Source organism: Microcaecilia unicolor, chromosome 14 (assembly GCF_901765095.1).
Source record: "Microcaecilia unicolor chromosome 14, aMicUni1.1, whole genome shotgun sequence".
Taxonomy (NCBI): Eukaryota; Metazoa; Chordata; class Amphibia; order Gymnophiona; family Siphonopidae; genus Microcaecilia; species Microcaecilia unicolor.
This window is the reverse complement of record NC_044044.1, coordinates 34,223,152-34,241,833: the sequence shown is the minus strand read 5'-3', so window position 1 is coordinate 34,241,833 and position 18,682 is coordinate 34,223,152. Positions and strand designations below refer to the sequence as shown.

The 18,682-nt window shown below is 46.4% G+C and overlaps 1 protein-coding gene across 1 annotated transcript; it reads left to right on the top strand.

Moving 5' to 3' along the window:
• Nucleotides 1-206: 206 nt before the first annotated feature.
• CLSTN3 (calsyntenin 3) lies at nt 207-16,909 on the top strand. The gene is made up of 18 exons (XM_030187084.1): nt 207-359; nt 1,785-1,907; nt 2,312-2,507; nt 2,767-2,975; nt 3,162-3,311; nt 3,446-3,631; nt 4,749-5,009; nt 6,017-6,129; nt 7,207-7,369; nt 8,373-8,420; nt 8,520-8,677; nt 10,749-10,897; nt 11,731-11,957; nt 13,337-13,507; nt 13,676-13,821; nt 14,514-14,649; nt 15,361-15,551; nt 15,999-16,909. Exons 1-18 carry the CDS (start codon nt 230-232, stop codon nt 16,110-16,112), a joined length of 2,871 nt encoding a protein of 956 aa, XP_030042944.1. The 5' UTR covers nt 207-229; the 3' UTR covers nt 16,113-16,909.
• The last annotated feature ends 1,773 nt before the right edge of the window (nt 16,910-18,682 follow it).

Here is an 18,682-nt window from a genome sequence, read left to right as displayed (position 1 = left end):
AGCACCTGCTGCCTGCCCTGAGCTGGGGATTGGCTGGGAAACATCGTCAGCATGTGGGGCTCATCACACGTCATCCTGCAGTGCAGGGGCTGGGCTGGGGCTCTGGTCCTTTCCATTTCTGGAGCATCCTCCTCCTCCTCCTCTTCCTCCCATGCCTGCTCCCCCTCCCACCCTATCACCAGCACCTGCTGCCCCCCAAGCCTGGCTCCCATGCAGCACTGAGAGGGAAATGGAGTCTGTGATGGGGACTGTGCGCCTCTCCTGCAGCAGCCCCCGACACCCCCTCCTCCATCACCTCCTCCTCTCCCTCCGCCTTCTCTTCCTCGCCTCTCTGCTCCACAGTGGAGCCTGTAACAAAGGTTAGTGATGGAGATCAATCCTTTGTGTGTGTCTGGGTCTGTGCGTATACCTGTGACTCTGAGCCATTGTGTAGCTCTGCCTGAGCCTTTGTGTGTCTGCGATTGCAATATTTATCCCTCTGTATGCTTGCACAATACATGTATACACACATATATATTATATTGTGATAGAGAGATAGACAGTTGTACATTTTACTTTCCTTTGTAGTCTAATTTTCAGTTCAGACAGATGTCTGGTTTTGGACCAGCTCTGGATCAATATACATCTGTATTTATGTACAGAGAGGTGTCGGTTCTGTGTATAACACATGAGAAATCTCTGGAGCTGAGGATTATAAATGTGTTTATCTGTACAGAATGTGTAACAGTCCTACTGACACATATGTGTGTGTGCTCATGGTTTTACATGCACTCTGCAAGCCAGGGCTGAAAAGAGAGAGGATGAAGGGTTGTGTCTGCAGGGGAGGAGGGGCCACTTATTCACCATCACCATCTATGATATTCACATGGGGTGGGGGAGGGAACGAATACCGTGTGTGGTATTCTGGGAGACAGGAAAGGAGGGGGTGGACGATGTGACCTCTTCTGCACCCAAAACCCAAGGAAACAGTTCCCACTCCATCCTTCTCTATCCCCTAATCCTCTCGCACACCTACCTCCGCCTACATTCTCATTCAACCTATCCTCAAACATTTCCCCCTAATACTTCCCTCCACACACACCCTCATCTTAAAGCTACCTCCCCCACCTTAAATATCTCCCCCAACACATACCCTCATCGTACACCTATCTTCCCCAACACCTCCCTCCACACACACCTCATCACTCCACCTATGTGTCACTCAGCACCTTTCCCCACACACCCTCCTCACACATCTGTCTCCCCACCCTCCCCGTCCTCATACACTTTCCCCCATGTATCCCCACCCACACTCTCTCCTCACACACCTCTCTCCCCACACTCCCTCACCCCATCCTCACACACTTTCACTTCCATACATCCTACACCTTGCTTCTCCCACACCCTTCCTCTCTCTCTCCTCACATTTCATCTCTCATACACTGTCCTCTGAACACACTTTTTCCCAGCTCTCTCTTCTTTCTTATGTCTTTCTCTCTCTCTCCTTGTCTTGATTTTTTCCCTCCCTCTTCTGAGCCCCAATCTTCTCTATAGTCTGCTCTTCCTGGGTCATAGACTTATTTTCATAAGCCTCCAATGAATCCCTTTGCTGGGTGCGTGGCTGGGGGGATCAGATAAGGAAGCACCTCTTTTTACAATCTGTGTAGTGAAATGACTATCACGTATTTGGCATCTTATGTGTTTGGATGAGGGGTCTGGGTCTAGAGGCACAGATTGGGGGGATGTGAGGGTGTTTGGTATTCAGTATGAGCAGCAGCTACAGTGACACCTTGTTTTCCCTGCAGCCAATAAGCACAAACCATGGATCGAGGCAGAGTATCAGGGCATTGTCATGGAGAACGACAACACGGTGCTGCTAAATCCACCACTGTTTGCCCTGGACAAAGATGCACCACTTCGCTACGCAGGTAAACTTGGGAGATGAAAGGATAGAGAGGGAGTGATAGAAGAGAAAGAGAAGAGAGGAAAGAGGGAGGGATGGAGGGACACATGGGTGAGAAGAAGCGGGATGGGGAGAAACGGAGGGAGGGAGGAAGGGAGACAAAGGATGGGGAAAAGGAGAGGCAGGAGATGGAGAGAAGGAAATGGTGAGGGAGATTGGTGAAAGAGAGGGAGGAAACGAGATGGGGCATGGAAAGAGAGAAAGAGACCAGATTTGGCTGGAGAGAGAAATGATGCGACAACGGTGAATTTGTGATAGGTAAGTAAGAAATTCTCTCTTCCATGGGATTCTGAGTGCTGATTCTTGTCCATGATTTATTCTGTACCCCTACTTCCTGTGGGGTTTCTGTCTTCTCTTTCCCCTGCCCAGGAGAGATTTGCGGGTTCCGGGTCCATGGGCAGGGGGCCCCCTTTGAGGCAGTTATCCAGGATAAATCTACAGGGGAGGGGCTGATCCGGGCCAAGGAGCCTGTGAATTGTGAGGTGCAGAAGGAGCATACCTTCACCATCCAGGCCTTTGACTGTGGAGAGGGGCCTGATGGGGCCAATACCAAGAAATCACACAAGTAAGAGGCCCATCCCATGCGTTGCCTGCTTCAGTCCTAGAACTGTCATACTACACTCATCCATTCATCAGAGTCACGGTATTATCATAGCATGTGTAGTCATTTCTAAACATAGTCTTTTTCATCCCATGATCGGTCATTCCAAGTCATGGTCAATGACTATGGATGGAGAATTATCACACCGTGACTATCCTTTGCTTACTATGATTAGGAGTGGGAGGAGTTTGTATGTTTTACACTTACACTATTAATATCACAGGGCCACAGTCCATGTACGAGTAAATGATGTGAATGAGTTTGCGCCAGTCTTTGTGGAGAAGGTGTACCGTGTTGCAGTGACAGAGGGCAAGATGTATGACCTGGTACTCAAGGTGGAGGCCACCGATGGAGACTGTTCACCTCAGTACAGCCAGATCTGCTACTATGAAATCCTTACCCCCAACGTTCCCTTCGTCATAGACAATGATGGTGAGCAACCAACATGACCTACAAACTTGACCTCTATCTCATCAACTCCTGCTCACCTTCCCACCATCCCCATGAACTTGCTCTCATGTCATGGGTCCCTATATCCCTGCTCCTCTCCACCGTCATTTCTTGTGACTTCTTCTCTTCTCTGGAAGTAATGCCCCCTCTATCTCTACCTCCCCTCAGGGAACATAAAAAACACAGAGAAACTGGATTATAAGGGGGACCAGCAGTACAGGTTCACAGTGACAGCTTATGACTGTGGGAAGAAACGAGCGTCTGATGATGCTGAGGTGGAAATTCAGGTGAAACCAACCTGCAAGCCATCCTGGCTGGGTAAGTGACCATCATTCCCACCCATCCATCTGTCTGTTGGTCTCTCTGGGAGCTGGCTGTGAAGTGATATGGAGATGCCTATCTGTGAGGAAAAGAGATTGCCAGTCAGTACTTTTGTCTTCTGTCTCTTGCAGACTGGAACAAGCGGATTGAGTATCTACCAGGTGCAGGGAGCATGGCTCTCTTCCCCCACATTCATCTGGAGACCTGCGAGGAGCCACTGTGGAACATCCAGGCCACAGTAGAGCTGCAAACCAACCACGTAGCCAAAGGCTGTGACCGGGACAATTACTCTGAGAAATCACTGCGTAGAATCTGTGGTGAGTGCAAAAACCACAGATCCACCATGACAGTTATAGAATGAATCCTAAAGATCCACCACACCAGTCACAGAATGAATAAGATCCAGGACACCAGCCATAACATGAAACTGATTCCATATCCAGGGAGTAATCTAGTTTTTGATGGTAACTATGTGCAGAAATATTAGTTCCATATGTGAATGATCTCTTTTAAATAACGACCAGTGTAAAGGTCCACATGGACAGTACAGGTACATAGGTAGCTTACACAAGACTATGAATTGGCATGTTCTTGCTAACATCTAGGTACAGGGATTTGCAGCAGCCCTAGAGCCATTGGAGCCGACTCTGTGGGTGCTGTGGGTGCTGTGGGTGCTTGAGCACCCCCAATATTGAGAAAATTCCTTGTATGTGTCCAGGGATGGGTTATTTCCATTGGGCTTAGCACCCCCAATAATTCTGAAAAGTTGGCTCCTATGCCTAGAGCTGGTACCTTATACAGGAAAGTAGACCTGCTTTTTCTTGATAAAATAAGCTTCAGAGAGACACTTCCAGGAAGTCCATTCTAATAGTGAATTTGCAGTAAGCCCAGAACACTTCTGTTTGAATTTTGAATGGTTGCACGCGTATCCTTGACATTGTCTCCAATCAGCATAAATCTGTCATGTATAATGGGGAGATTTCTGCCCTGACCAGGTTTTGGCCCCTGGGAATGCTACCTTTTTCTTCAGTTAAGCCTACTTGTGTTGAGAATGTTTAAACCAGCCAAAAATCCACTTAGAGGATTTAGTCATTGTATCCTTGTAATCCCTGATGTTGTCTTTGTCCTTCCCCATGCTTTGGAAATGTAACTCCATAATGACCGGATCAAATTTCTCACTCTCTTGGTTTCTCTGTCTCTCTGCAATTTTTTTTCTCCTTTCAGCACTCTTTGTTTGTTTATAAACATTTTCCCCTCACTCTTTTCTTTCTTCATGTCTGTCTGTGGGCCATTCTCTGTCTTCGCTGTGTATGTCTGGCTCTGTCCCCTGTCTTAGTGGTTGGGTATCTGTCTCTGTTTCCCCTCCTTTTGTCTCTCTCCAGCTCTTCCTGCTTCTCTGAATTTACTGCCTCTTTTCCTCCTTTGGGAACACAGGTGCCTCCACTGGGGAGATAGACCTACTTCCAGCCCCAGCTCCTAATTCCAACTGGACGGCAGGACTGTCCATTCACTATAGCCAGGACAGCAGTCTGATCTACTGGTTCAATGGATCTCAGGCCACGTCTGTGCCCCTAGGAGTTGTGCAAGATGGGTTGAGTGACCACTTCACCCTCTCCTTTTGGATGAAGCACGCCTTGGGGTCTGGCAAGCTGAAAAAAGAGGAGGAGACTGTGATATGTAACACCATAAAGAATGGTAAGGGGTCCTGGGGACTGGCAGGAAAGGGGAGCTGGGAAAGGCAGAGATTTAGAGGCTACTCCGCAAAGATAAGTTGACGGGTATCTAAGCATGACATGGCAAGATTCTGTGCATTGAAACTGGGAAGAACTTCTGAATTACTGTCAGATGTCTAAAACCCTCATATGCTTATCAGATTGCTTAACAGTCTGGGGCAGCTGAGACCTGGGGGTTGCATTCCCCCTGCAGTTCCTTAGAGAGGAGAGACAGCCTCCAGTCTAAACCCTGATCCAAGAAATCAAGGAATTAAAATCTTCAGAACTAGATAAACAAGGAAGCTGGAGTTTGAAAACACAGACCATGAGGCATAAAGTGATAAACTCTCATCAGTGCGGCAGTGGAGGAGTGGCCTAGTGGTTAGGGTGGTGGACTTTGGTCCTGGGGAACTGAGGAAATGAGTTCGATTCCCACTTAAGGCACAGGCAGCTCCTTGTGACTCTGGGCAAGTCACTTAACTCTCCATTGCTTGCCGCATTGAGCCTGCCATGAGTGGGAAAGCACAGGGTACAAATGTAACAAAAATAAATAAATCTTGGCACTCCTTCCAGCCTTTATTTTCTAAAGTGACCCCAGAAACCAGAGCCAAAGGATTGGGAGAAAGGAGTGAATGAGTAGGTTAGAGTAAAACCAAAATCTATGATTTTTGGGGTGGGGGTCGTGAGAGGGTTTTGAGCTCCATGTTAGATACCTTGGAACATCACACTTGGTCGGGACACAGGGAACCCTGAAAGTCCCCGAGAGAAAGTGGGTGTGTTAAAGTTGAGAACACTGTTTCCCCTTGTCTCTCTGTGTGTTTGTGTAAGGGGGGAGAGGGTAGTGAGTGTTTTAATGTGAGTAACCCAGGTACAGCGCTAGAGATCTCTGGGCCATGTGACAGTATCATATTTAGAAAGCGCAAGACTAGGCTGTTTGGGGATTCCTCACACAAACCCTTTCCCCTCTTTTCTGTCTCTTTCATTCTTCAGAGGACAGTTACTCTCATTATTCTCTGGCCGTCCATGGCTGTCGCATTTCCTTCCTCTACTGGTCACTGGTGGATAGTGCACATCCTGTCAAATTCCTCTGGAAACTTGAGCAGGTAAAGAAGGCTTTATAAATTTCTGTTGTGTTTGTTTAGTGTCACTTGATACACTGCATTTCCATTAAAACAATCAAATCCATTTTATAATATAAAAATAATGACAGAAGGAAAAGAACTACAATCTTTGAATAGGAAGTTGAGCAGAGAATGGGAAAGGGAAGGTGAAAGGGGAGTAGGGATAGACAGAGAGAGGTTGCAATCACTGTGGGATCTCAATTGGTTATGAAAGCCCTGGAAAGCCTGGAAAAGAGCAGAGGTTAGGAGGGAGAGAGAGTTCCAAAGAGCTAGAACGGTACAGAAGAATGTGTAGTGAAATCATATTGGAAACAAAAAAAAACAGAGGGAATAAGTCAATGATTGAAAGCACAGTGAAGGTCCTGGATGGGCTTAAGGGGTGATCAAAGCAGCAAGATAAGAGTAGGATTCAATATCCCCATGTGTCCTATCTGTCTGTCCTACCCTTATCCCTTATTTGTCCTGTCTGTCCTGATTTAGATTGTAAGCTCTTTTGAGCAGGGACTGTCTTTTCTTCATGTTCAATTGTGAAGCGCTGCGTACGACTGGTAGCGCTGTAGAAATGATTTGTAGTAGTAGGATTCATTATAAAGAGCCTTATGAATCAGGGTTAGAATTTTATGCTGGATTTGAGAAGATACTGCAAACCCACAGTGACAGAACAGCAATGGAGTTACATGATCAAAGTATCACACATGGGTAGGGAGTCTAACAGAGGTGTTTTGAACTGATTGACCTTTTGACGACAGCAGAAGTAATACCAGCAGTTGCGATATTGCAGTAGTCAAGTCCAGTATAACTAGAGCAAAAACAAGGGTTAAACAAGCAGGCTCACCTATGTAGTTTCAAATAGTATGGATGTAGCTTAGTGTCAAACAACTAGATTTCATAACAGAGGCTCTCTGTAGGTCAAAGGCAAGTTGATAATCAAGGAGAACTCTTAAGTATGTGAGTTGTCTACATTCTTTCTCCATTTTCCTTCCTTCTTCATTGAAATAACCTTCTTGTTTTTCCTTTATTTCTCTCTGTGGTCCCTCCTGCTTTTTATCCATACCACAGGTCTGTGATGACGAGTGGCACCATTATGCACTGAATCTGGAGTTTCCCACCGTCACACTCTTTGTTGATGGGGTGTCCTATGATCCTGCTCTTATTCATGACAATGGGCTCCTTCACCCTCCCAGGCATGAAATCCACCTCATGATTGGTGCATGCTGGACAGGTAATCTACCCAACATGGCTTGATGTGAGCAGTTCCATCCAAAGATACTTTTTATTCCGAAGAAGACTGAGGAATTGTTGGAGATTTAAAAAAAAAACCCAGAGAAAACAAATGTAGCTTAATTCATGAAGATTTAGTGCAGAATCAGTTTATGGTGCTGAAAAATACGATCTGAGGGCCCAATACAAATGTAAAATCTGACTCCTCAGATATTAAAATCTTCTAATAATAGATCTATGGGAAGAGATTGAGTTACAAAGATTGAGGAGAGAGAGAGAGAGAAAGAGAAAGGAGAGAGACACAGAGATAGAGAACGAGAGATAGAGAGAAATCGATTCCTGTCTTCCACCTTTCTTCCAGAATATATATATTGAGATCTTGTAAGTTTTTCCTTGTACTTGTTCTGATGAAACCACAGACCATTTTCCAGCTTATGGGGACAGACTTAAAGATCTTAGTATGTATTCTTTAGAAGAAAGGCAGGAGATGAAAATATGATGGAGCAGTTTAAATACCTCCATGGTACAGGAGGTGGGTCTCGTTCAGTTGAAAGGAAGCTCTGGAATGAGGGGCATAGGATGAAGGTGAGAGGGGATAGACTCAGAATACTTCTTTATGGGAAGAGTGGTGAATTGGTGGAATGGCTTTCTGGTGGAGGTGGTGGAGATGAAGACTATATCTGAATTCTTGGGACAAGTATATAGGATCTCTAGGGCAGAGGAAGGGTTAGTAGATGGTATGGGTGGGCAGACTGGATAGGCCACATGGTCTTTATCTACCATCATTTTCAACGTTTCTATGCACAGATGATCTTCAAGGAAAAGGAAGGAATTGTAGAGTTTAGCAGATGGTGTGGATGGGCAGGCTGGATAGTCCATATGATCTTTATCTGCTGACATTTTCCTTGTTTCTATGGGGGAGATAAGCACAAGGGCTGTGTCATATGTCAGATCACGCTGTCTCTAAAATCGTGTTCTTTATTGTACATTTTTCTTTCTTGCAGATGAAAAGAAAGAAAAAACGACTGAAAACTCCACAGTTGCATCCCAAGGTATTGCTTTCTATGTGGGTTGTTTGTCAGCTTCTCTATCTCTTTGCTGCCTTCTATCTGTCTCTTTCTCCTTTGATGCTCTTCAATATTTCCCTTTAGGAGACTCAGTGCAGATATATCGATATTTTCATGGCTACCTGGCCGGCTTCACAGTCCGTCCAGGAAAACTGGAGAGCCGCGAAGTGATAGAGTGTCTTTATGCCTGTCGTGAAGGTTTGGACTATAGTGACTTTGACAGCCTTGGAAAAGGAATGAAGGTAAAATCCTTGTCTCAACGACTCAATACAACACAGCCCATAGGAGTGGTATAGCATAACAAAAAGTCTAACCAAGAGCATGCACAGCTCAATCAAGCCCTGGTCAGTGGTAGACAGCACTTCTGTGAAGCTCACATCATAGGAGAAATTCGACATTCAGCAGTACCATGGACAGCTCAGCTAGGCTCAGTGCATCACAGACCTACTAATGGGAGGGGTGGGGGGTGGAGGAGACAGTGCAGGATATTCAGCACTACAAAGATCAGCTTATTCAGTCTTTGTATATCACAGACCCAGTAAAAAGGTGTGGGGAGGGGGGAGACAGGACATAAGCAAACCTTAGTCTCTGTATCACAGGCCCACCATGGTGGTGGTGGGGGGGGGGGGGGGGAACTAGACCCTCAGCAGTACCATAGACAGTTCAGTCAGTCCCTGACTGTGGGGCCAATGCAGATAGCCTAGTGGTAGAGCTGGCTCAGCACCTGGCTCTACATCAAGATTAGTGATCCCAAAATACTTCAGTATGCTGTAAAAAATGAGAATGCAAATTACTGCCAATTTAAAACTGCATAGAGTTGTCCATGGTACTGGATGTCCTGTTCCTCCCACCCCCACCACACGCATGGGAGTGTATTTAATACAGTCCATGCCTGATTGAGCTGTCCATGGTGCTTAATTATTTATTTATTTGGAGTTTGCTCACACCTTTTTCATTAGTAGCTCAAGGTGAGTTACATTCAGGTACACTAGGTAGTTCCCTGTCCCAAAAGGGTTCACAATCTAAGTTTGTACCTGAGGCATTGGAGGGTTAAGTGACTTGCCCAAGATCACAAGGAGCAGCAGTGGGATTTGAACTGGCCGCCTCTGGATTTGAAGACAGGTGCTCTAACCACTCATCCACTAGTTCTCTCTCTCTCTCTCCTCTCTCTCTCTCCTCTCTCTCTCTCCCCTCTCCTCTCTCTCCCCCCCCCCCCCCTCCTCTCTCTCTCCCCCCTCTCTCTCCCCTCTCTCTCTCTCTCTCTCCCCTCTCTCTCTCTCTCTCTCTCCCCTCTCCTCTCTCTCTCTCTCTCTCTCTCCCCCTCTCTCTCTCCTCTCTCCCTCCTCTCTCTCTCCTCCCCTCTCTCTCCCTCTCTCTCTCCCCCCCCTCTCTTTCTCTCTCTCTCTCCCCTCTCTCTCTCTCTCCCCCCTCTCTCTCTCTCTCTCCCCTCTCTCTCTCTCTCTCCCCTCTCTCTCTCTCCCCTCTCTTTCTCTCTCTCTCTCCCCTCTCTCTCCCCCCCCTCTCTCTCTCTCTCTCCCTTCTCTCTCTCTCCCCCCTCTCTTTTTCTCTCTCTCTCTCCCCTCTCTCTCTCTCCAGGAGTGTATACAATACAGTCAGTGCCTCATTGAACTGTGCATGGTGCTGCTGGATGCACTTAGGCACATAACTGCAAATTATAGGTGTCAACACGTATGTAAGCTGCTAATATTGTAATATTTTGCAGCACTGTTGGTTACCCGTTTATAGAATGAGGATGTTTGTTATAGACACACATGAGAAAGACAGTCTATTCAGCACCAGGGGCAGCTTAATCAGACTGACTGTGTTTTATGGACCCACGAAGAGGGGGGGGGGGGGATGACAAGATGTAGGACATCGAGCATCACAGGCAGTTTGCAGCAAGTGAGATAATGAGGTAGATACTCAGATGGCTGATGATCATAGAAATTTCAAATGTATAACTGTGTATTTTCAGCACCACTCTTACTTTTAAACACTGTTTTGCAAGTCTGTCTGTAACTTTATATGTTTATCATACATTCAGAATCTACACCTGCTATCTGGGTGTTGACACATACATGTATAATTTCTATGATCAGTGGCTGATTCTTCCTTTTAAGAGTATCCTCACTCTGCCCCTTTTCCTTGACAGATGTATAGAACAGCCAAATGTATGTATCAGTTGATTGCTGATTGCATAAATGCTTTTGAGTATTGGTCCAAATTTTCTTTCTTTCCTCTCTCTCTGTTTCACTTTATTTGTTTTTTTTTTTCATTTCTTTTCTAACTGCTTTTCTTTCCCTTTTCCCGCAGGTCCATGTCAATCCCTCTCAGTCTCTCCTGACCTTGGAGGGAGATGATGTGGAAACTTTCAACCACGCTATCCAGCATGTTGCCTACATGAACTCCCTACGCTTTGCCACATCTGGGGTTCGGCCCCTCAAACTCTCCACCATTGTCAAGTGAGTCACCCAGTGACAAAAACAAGGAGCAGAATATTGTCCTAAAAACCAAAGTCATCTCAAGTCTTACATAGTGAAAGGCTGTGATCGTGCATTCAACCTCTCCTGGCTAGATGATAAGCAATATTACATAGTTTCATGTCCCACTAACCAAGCAAGCACCAAACATCCTCCTCTCCCCCCAAAGCTCCCTATAAGGTGTGCAGGAGTCCTTCTCCTGCATTTGTCATATCATGTTTCAGTTCTAAGGGCAGGTTAGCTCTGTGAGACTCCCAGGGTACTTGCCTGCCTCTCACCATCACTACCAGTACTGATGTAGGTGGAGGACTCCTATGCAGCTTAGAGGGGACACTGCTGAGCCCCTGTTTCTCTGCATGCGTGCTTACAACTCAGCCATCACAGTAATGTCACATTCTCCCCTTAAGCTTTCTGATTTGTGCTTTCCCACATGTTTTTCTCTTATTTCTTCCTGCTGCCTCTTTGCCACTGACTTTGCTCCACATCAGGCAATTTATTATAACGGCTCTCATGCTCCATTGATTGGTCTGGTTTTCAGGGTAACTGAAATATCATTAGCTGGATTCTTAGCCCAAACATATTCAATCATATCTGATGTATATTCATTGAGGACATCCTGAGACATTGATCTGTTTGGGGATCACAAGAATGAGACTGGAGAATCGGTACAGGAATCTGAAGCTCAGTGTTTCTATTCTAAATCAGCCTGCTGGCTGCTAGAAGGCGCTCCATTGGTACCACCAGATGGAATATTCTACCTATCTATAGTTAATTGTTCTCTGAATATTCTCTTTACTTGCTCTTCTCCCTTCCAGATGTTTCAGTGAGGAATCCTGTGTCTCTATCCCAGATGTGGAGGGTTACGTGGTGGTGTTGCAGCCTGATGCTCCGCAGATAACACTGAGTAGTAAATCCCATTTTGCCCGTCCTGCCTCAGAGTTTGAGAGACCTGAAGGAGTGCCCATCTTCCCAGAACTGCAAATCATGTGCTCCATTTCCCACCAGGTGGAGACCAAAAAGGACGAAAGCTGGCAAGGCACAGGTAGGCATCTTGGAAACAGTGACTGTAGAGACAGGAAGCAGTGGCTCTAGAGACAGGAAACACTGGCTGTAGAGACAGGAAGCAGTGGGTTCTAGAGACAGGGAAAGCAGTGGGTTCTAGAAACAGGAAACACTGGCTGTAGAGACAGGAAGCAGTGGGTTCTAGAGACAGGGAAAGCAGTGGGTTCTAGAGACAGGAAACACTGGCTGTAGAGACAGGAAGCAGTGGGTTCTAGAGACAGGGAAAGCAGTGGGTTCTAGAGACAGGAAGCACTGGCTGTAGAGACAGGAAGCAGTGGGTTTTAGAGGCAGGAAGCACTGGCTGTAGAGACAGGAAGCAGTGGGTTCTAGAGACAGGAAACACTGGCTGTAGAGACAGGAAGCAGTGGGTTTTAGAGGCAGGAAACACTGGCTGTAGAGACAGGAAGCAGTGGGTTTTAGAGGCAGGAAACACTGGCTGTAGAGACAGGAAGCACTGGCTGTAGAGACAGGAAATAGGTTCTTTTTAGCAGTAGACACTCATGTTTCCAAGTACAAGAGTTGGTGGTTCTAGAGACAGGAAGTAAAAGTTCTAGGGAAAGAATTCAAGGGTGTTAGGAATATGAAGGAACATTGCTTGCTGGCACAGAAATGAGATGTCGTAAATTCAGAAAGTGATGTGAATAGGCCTCAGTTCTGGTAGCTGTGCACTGTCTTGTTGTCATGTCCAGGAAATGATATGATGAGAAAGAGGGATGTGCATCAGTAGGTCCAGACAGAGGGAAAGTCAAGTCTGAGTCAAGCTGAGTTCAGTTGCCCTACGTGAGAAGGGGAGACAGGCTGTATCTTTCACTGTAGAAAGCATAAGGTTCAAGAAATGGAGCTGACTTCAGCAAGTACAGAGAAATGTAATAACAGAGAAACAAAAAAACCTAGAGGTTGATATTCAGTGTGGTTGAATCTCCCGCCCCCTTACACCACGCTGAGCGGGCCAGCTGCTAAAATTCAGCAGCATTTAACTGGGCAGTACTGCTGAGGTATTATCTGGTGAGTGCTGGGCTCTCAGTGAGTGAAGCTGTCACTTACAGCGACATTCAGTCCATTAACTGGCTAAGGAAGTGCAGAAAGTTTGGACAGCAAAAAGGTCCGTCCAAACGAGATCTGTCAGATTAACTGGGCACAGGTCTGAATATTGGCTGGAGCCCAACTAATTTCCATGTAACTGGGTAAAGAATCCTAGGAGAATGTGAGGGGGAGAAGGGACAGATTCCTGGGAATGTCACAGGGGAGAGCGTAGGGAGGAGGGCACAGATTCCTGGGAGAGCATGTGGGTGTGTGGGGGGGGGGGGGGAGGGAATACAGATTTCCCTTAACTCTTGCTTTCATATAACCTTTGCACAGTGATGGACACTCGGATGTCTGACGAGATTGTCCATAACCTGGATGGCTGTGAAATTTCGCTGGTAGGAGATGACCTGGACCCAGAGAAGGAGGTTCTCCTCGTAGACCTCTCCTTACTGCAGCAGCGAGGATTAGAACTGATCAATGCCTCAGCTTATCTCACCATTGCAGGTAATTTGCCTCATCCTCTCTCTCTCTTCTCTCCCTCATACCAGGTATATTTTCTCAACTTTTCTCCACCCCCTTCCTCCTGTTTTTGATTGATACTGCAGGGGCGGAGAGCACCTGAGTTGCACGATAAGACTGTATAACCCAAGCCCCACCCCCTTTCCCCTGCAGGTGTGGAGAGCATCGCTGTCTATGAAGAAGTCCTGAGACAGGTGCGCTATCGTATCAGACGGGGCGTGGCCCTGTACGAGAGGAAATTTCGTCTCTCCTGCACAGAAATGAATGGACGATATTCCAGTAACGAGTTAACTGTGGAGGTAGGAGCTGGGTGTATGAACGGTGGGTGAACGGGCAGCAGATGCGTGGTTGCCTGTACAGTACGTATGTGTACGTGAAGAGGGAGCAGGGCACTGAAGGGATCCTATTTCCCTCATTCTTTCTGAGTTGCACTAGTTAATGTTGAACTTTAGAATAAAGTTAAACAGTGTCACTGATTTTTAAGGGCTTCGCATAACTTGGGTCCGGTGTATTTAGTGAACTGCTTGAAAGCGTATAATGCAGCCTGCACACTTCAGCTAATACGTATCCTTGGGGGGAGGTGAAACTGGAGGGTGCATGAAAGAAATCCTTTTCCCCGTTAGGTCCCAGTTCTAGAATACACTCCCGGTGGGGGAGGGGTGAGCTTTTAGTATTTTATTACTGCAGCTTTCCTTCATTTTGTTATAGCATTGTATGTATACTATTTTATGCGTAATGTAAATGAATTAATTGTAATTCACCTTGATCTGCCATAGATGACCAATTACTACATTAGCACTGATGTATACGACAGTGTGTGTGTGTGTGTGTGTGTGAATGTGGGGAATGCGTGTGCACATATGGGATCTTGCGTGTGTTGTGTGCACGTACGAGATGAACAGAAACACATAAGTGAATGATCATTGTAACCGAATCTCGCTTTTCTCTTCTCGGCACCTTCATGTCTGACTCCCGTCTTGCTTTTTCCCAGGTGAATGTCCTGCACAGCATGAACCGGCCAGCCCACCCCAACCATGCCCTCACTGCACAGCAATACCTGCACGGCGCTCATCAAATCGCTCCTGAGATGACCAAACATAACTTGGGAAGTAACCATCACTACTCCAGTAAGTGTCGGCCCGTATCGTGGGAGACAGCGATGAAAAGCTGGTTTTGAAAGTTCTTTTACTAACGATCAGAACATGCCGACTGCGGCAGGGGCCAATACGTTTAAAACGGGTCCTAATGGTTGGTAATAAAAGAACTCCTTTGTTTTGTTAACAGTCTTCACCAACCATTTATTAGGAGGCTGTTCTAAGATATTCTAAAGGGGAGGGGCTGCATCTGTTAGAAAGTTCTGGAAGACTGAAACACTGAATGATGATTTTGCTCTAGAAAGGTCTAATACTGTGGATCCTCTGGAGACTTCTAGGCTTTTTAAAGGCCTTTCAGTACTATGTTGTAGAATATTTACTGGTCAGTAACTCATTCACCTACTGCATGTTAGAGATATTCTATTGTTCTGGTTTTCTTTTGGCCTTGGGGAGGTCGGGTAGACACCAGGATACATTGCTCCGTTGTCTGAACTGGAGAATTTTTGTTCATGAATGGTGCACAATGACTGAGGTCAGAGAAGATGTTTCATATAAACAGAGACTGCTGGATGGAGGGGGGTAGGGGGGAGAAGGGAATATCTGTGAGGGGGGGGGGCATGCGGAAACTTGTCTGTTCTGATCAAAGGATTGTTCTGCTTTGGAGGGGGACTGAGAAACACAAGGGCAAAAGCAATAGAGGCTGAGTGTTGCTTAGTACAGTTTCTCTCTTTCCCAACTTCATAGTGGTCCCTAATGCTGCCACCATCATTATCATCGTGTGTGTGGGGTTCCTGGCCCTGATGGTTGTCCTTGGCATCTTCCGCATCCATTCCATCCACCGGCGAGTCAGCCAGGAGGACAGCGGTGCAGGCGGAAAAGACAATGAGATGTTCTGGGATGATTCTGCATTGACCATTATAGTCAACCCTATGGAGGTGAGAGGTGAAGGCAGGTAAAGCAGAGATGGAGAGGGTGGGTGGTGGACAGAGGACACATAGACAGAGAGAAGAGAAGACAGGGAGAGACTGAAGGAGGATCAGAAGAAAACAGAAGAGAGGGAAAATAAAGGAAGGAAACGACTCAGAAAAAGATAAGAGAGATGAATAAAGATGAGGAGGAGGAGGGATAAATGAGAAGGCAGAAAGACAGGGAGAGGAAGAAAGAGAGAGAGAGAGCGAGACTAGAAGAGATGGGGATAGAAAGATGGTGAAGAGGAAAAGAGAAATGGGGAAAAAAAGAAATGGGAATATGAATAGAGAATGGGGATGTAATAGGAAGGAAGGAAGTGAATGACAGCAAGAAAAGGGAATGAGAAATATGATGGGCAGAGATTTTCCTGACTCCTTTTCCATGTCCTGTGCTCCCTTTTGTGAATTTCCCAGTCATATGAGCAAGGCCCCGAGGAAAGAGAGGCCGAGAAGGGACACAGCAGCGACTCAGAAGACCAGAGGATGTTGGGCGAGAAAGACGGGGCCAGCAATCTGCGATGCAACTAAAGGCCAAACTCTGAGCCTCCAGTGTCAATGTGGCTTCTAGTCCATTTTCCTTGAAGATTGATCAGGATCAGTTTTGGGGAGGGGAAACAAGGAGTCTCACACCCCAATCATAAAGCACTCAACAAATTCAAAACACATTCCTTCATCAGCCACTGCACTTATGAACACGAAGCGGAGAGTCCCCTGCCTCTCGTGTTCAATAAATGACATTAATCCCTCAGATATTCACTGGTAGAGACAGAGAAGGAAAGAGGCAGAGGGAAGGATGCCAACTCCCCCCTCTGTAAAATTCTTTTCCTGAAAGAATCTGCTGATGGTGGGCGAATCTGTCACCTCTGATCATTTTATCATATTTATTTCTATTCTGCCAAGCCAACAATCCTTCTGCTCATCAGATCACAGCACGTAACATAAAAACTCAAAGCATAACAAAATAAGGAACACAGCTAGAACACAACTGATAAAAACACGTAAAGCAAGTAATAAAACCACAAACAGAGACTGTCCGCTCAACACTTAACAATATCAAAGACACCAGTGTCCCCGTGCAGCTCGTTTCCGACTCACCTTCCCCCATGTTCCATCAGCTGCATCTCTGGGAACAGACGGTTCAGCAAAGATGGGGCTGAAGCTGGGGTGAGCGGTGGGAGGATGGGCTTTGGGGGTACAATAAAGATGAATGTTATATTATAAATATATTATATGATATTATCTATTTTTTCAATGTCTCACTGTAGCGTGTAACCGTTTTGTTCTCGTGTGTTATCTGTCTCCTCTACCACTCATTAAAATGAACTTGGAAGGACCTGGGTTTTAAGAAAAATACTCGAGTCTGTCGTTCTTCCTCTCCAGACAGAAAGGGGAATGATGAGAGTTTTTGGGAATGATCGACTGCTTGTGATGAGTTTTATAATGAAAAATGCAGAGTTATGCGGGGGTTGGGGTGGGGGATAATCATCTATACATCGCCTAAAGTTAGATGCCAGGATGATGCGAGATAAGCACAAGTGGCAACTGCTGTTATAAAATACTAGTGTAAGTCTGTGTTTACACACCTAACTTTATGTGCCAGCACTTACACTAACTCAATGGTGGTGTAAATGTAGGAGGTTGGGTGCACGATCGTTAGTAATTCTAATACCTGTACGCATAACTTCTGGCCACTTGGACAAGTTGAGATAATAATAATAATAAAAAAAAAACTTTATGGACATAGGGGAAGCCACTGCTTGCCTCAGGATTAGTAGCATGGAATCTAGGTCTCAGGTGCTTGTGACCTGGATTGGCCACTGTTGGAAGAAGATACTGCCTAAATGCTGGTCTGACCCAGTATGGCTGTTCTTATGTATTGAGTGGTGCGACATGGTTCCCTGGGAGTAGCCCTGAGCCCCAAGAGCAGTGGGGGATGAGAAGGGCTGCCCTTTCCCTCAGCCTGTGCATCTGGCATGACTTTCTACTACTACTACTACTTATCATTTCTATAGCGCTACTAGACATACGCAGTGCTGTACACTTGAACATGAAGAGACGGTCCCTGCTCGACAGATTTTACAATCTAATTAGGACAGACAAACAGGACAAACAAGAGATAAGGGAATATTACGGTGAGGATGATAAAATAAGGGTTCTGAACAAGCTCTTCTGTCCTTACATATAGCTTGAGCAGGAGAGAAGACTGATCACTTGCTTTTCAGCCTGCCCCTTGACCACATATTTAAAACAAAGAGGCACCACTTGATGCAAGTCTAGGTCAGGAAGGAAAGAGTAATCCAGTTGTGATCATACCCCATTCCACTCATTAATCCCCAGTCCCAGGGGAGTCTCAGCACTACTCAGAAAGATGCTGCCAAGTCTGTCTGTCTGTCTGTCCTCAGCTGGTGGCAGAGTTCTTGCAGGATCAGAACGTCCATCTCCAGGGCCGCTCACCACAAACCTTCAGGATGGACGACCTGCTGGCAGAAATGCAGGAGATCAGGACAACATGCACAACCTAGAGCTGGCCTGAAAAAAGAGAATAACTTTACCAAGAGTACAATATCCAGAAAAACACACAGAGCACACAGGCAGAGCTGCCGAGACACCAAACACAGATGAAAAGATTGCAAGCCTGCAGTGCTGATTCTATCGGGTATGTGTTGCAGAAGGTGCTGGAGTTCTGGTCTCTTGGATCTCTCTTTGAATGTGCTGCAGGAGGTGCTGGGCTCTGATCGCCCAGGTGTCTCTTTGCATGTCTTGCAGGAAGTGCTGGGAGCTCTGATTGCCCAGGTGTCTCTTTGCATGTGTTGCAGGAAGTGCTGGGAGCTCTGATCGCCCAGGTGTCTCTTTGCATGTGCTGCAGGAGTTGCTGGGAGCTCTGACCACCCAGGTGTCTCTTTGCATGTGTTGCAGGAGGTGTTGGGAGCTCTGATCGCCCAGGTGTCTCTTTGCATGTGTTGCGGAAGGTGCTGAGGACTTTGACCTCCCAGATGACTGTCTGTATGTTCTGTCAAGCAGGTTAGATAAAACAGGAGGCGGGGTGAGCACTATGGAGCTGAAGCCAGTAGGCGGAGCTTGCTGGCAGTAGGCAGAGA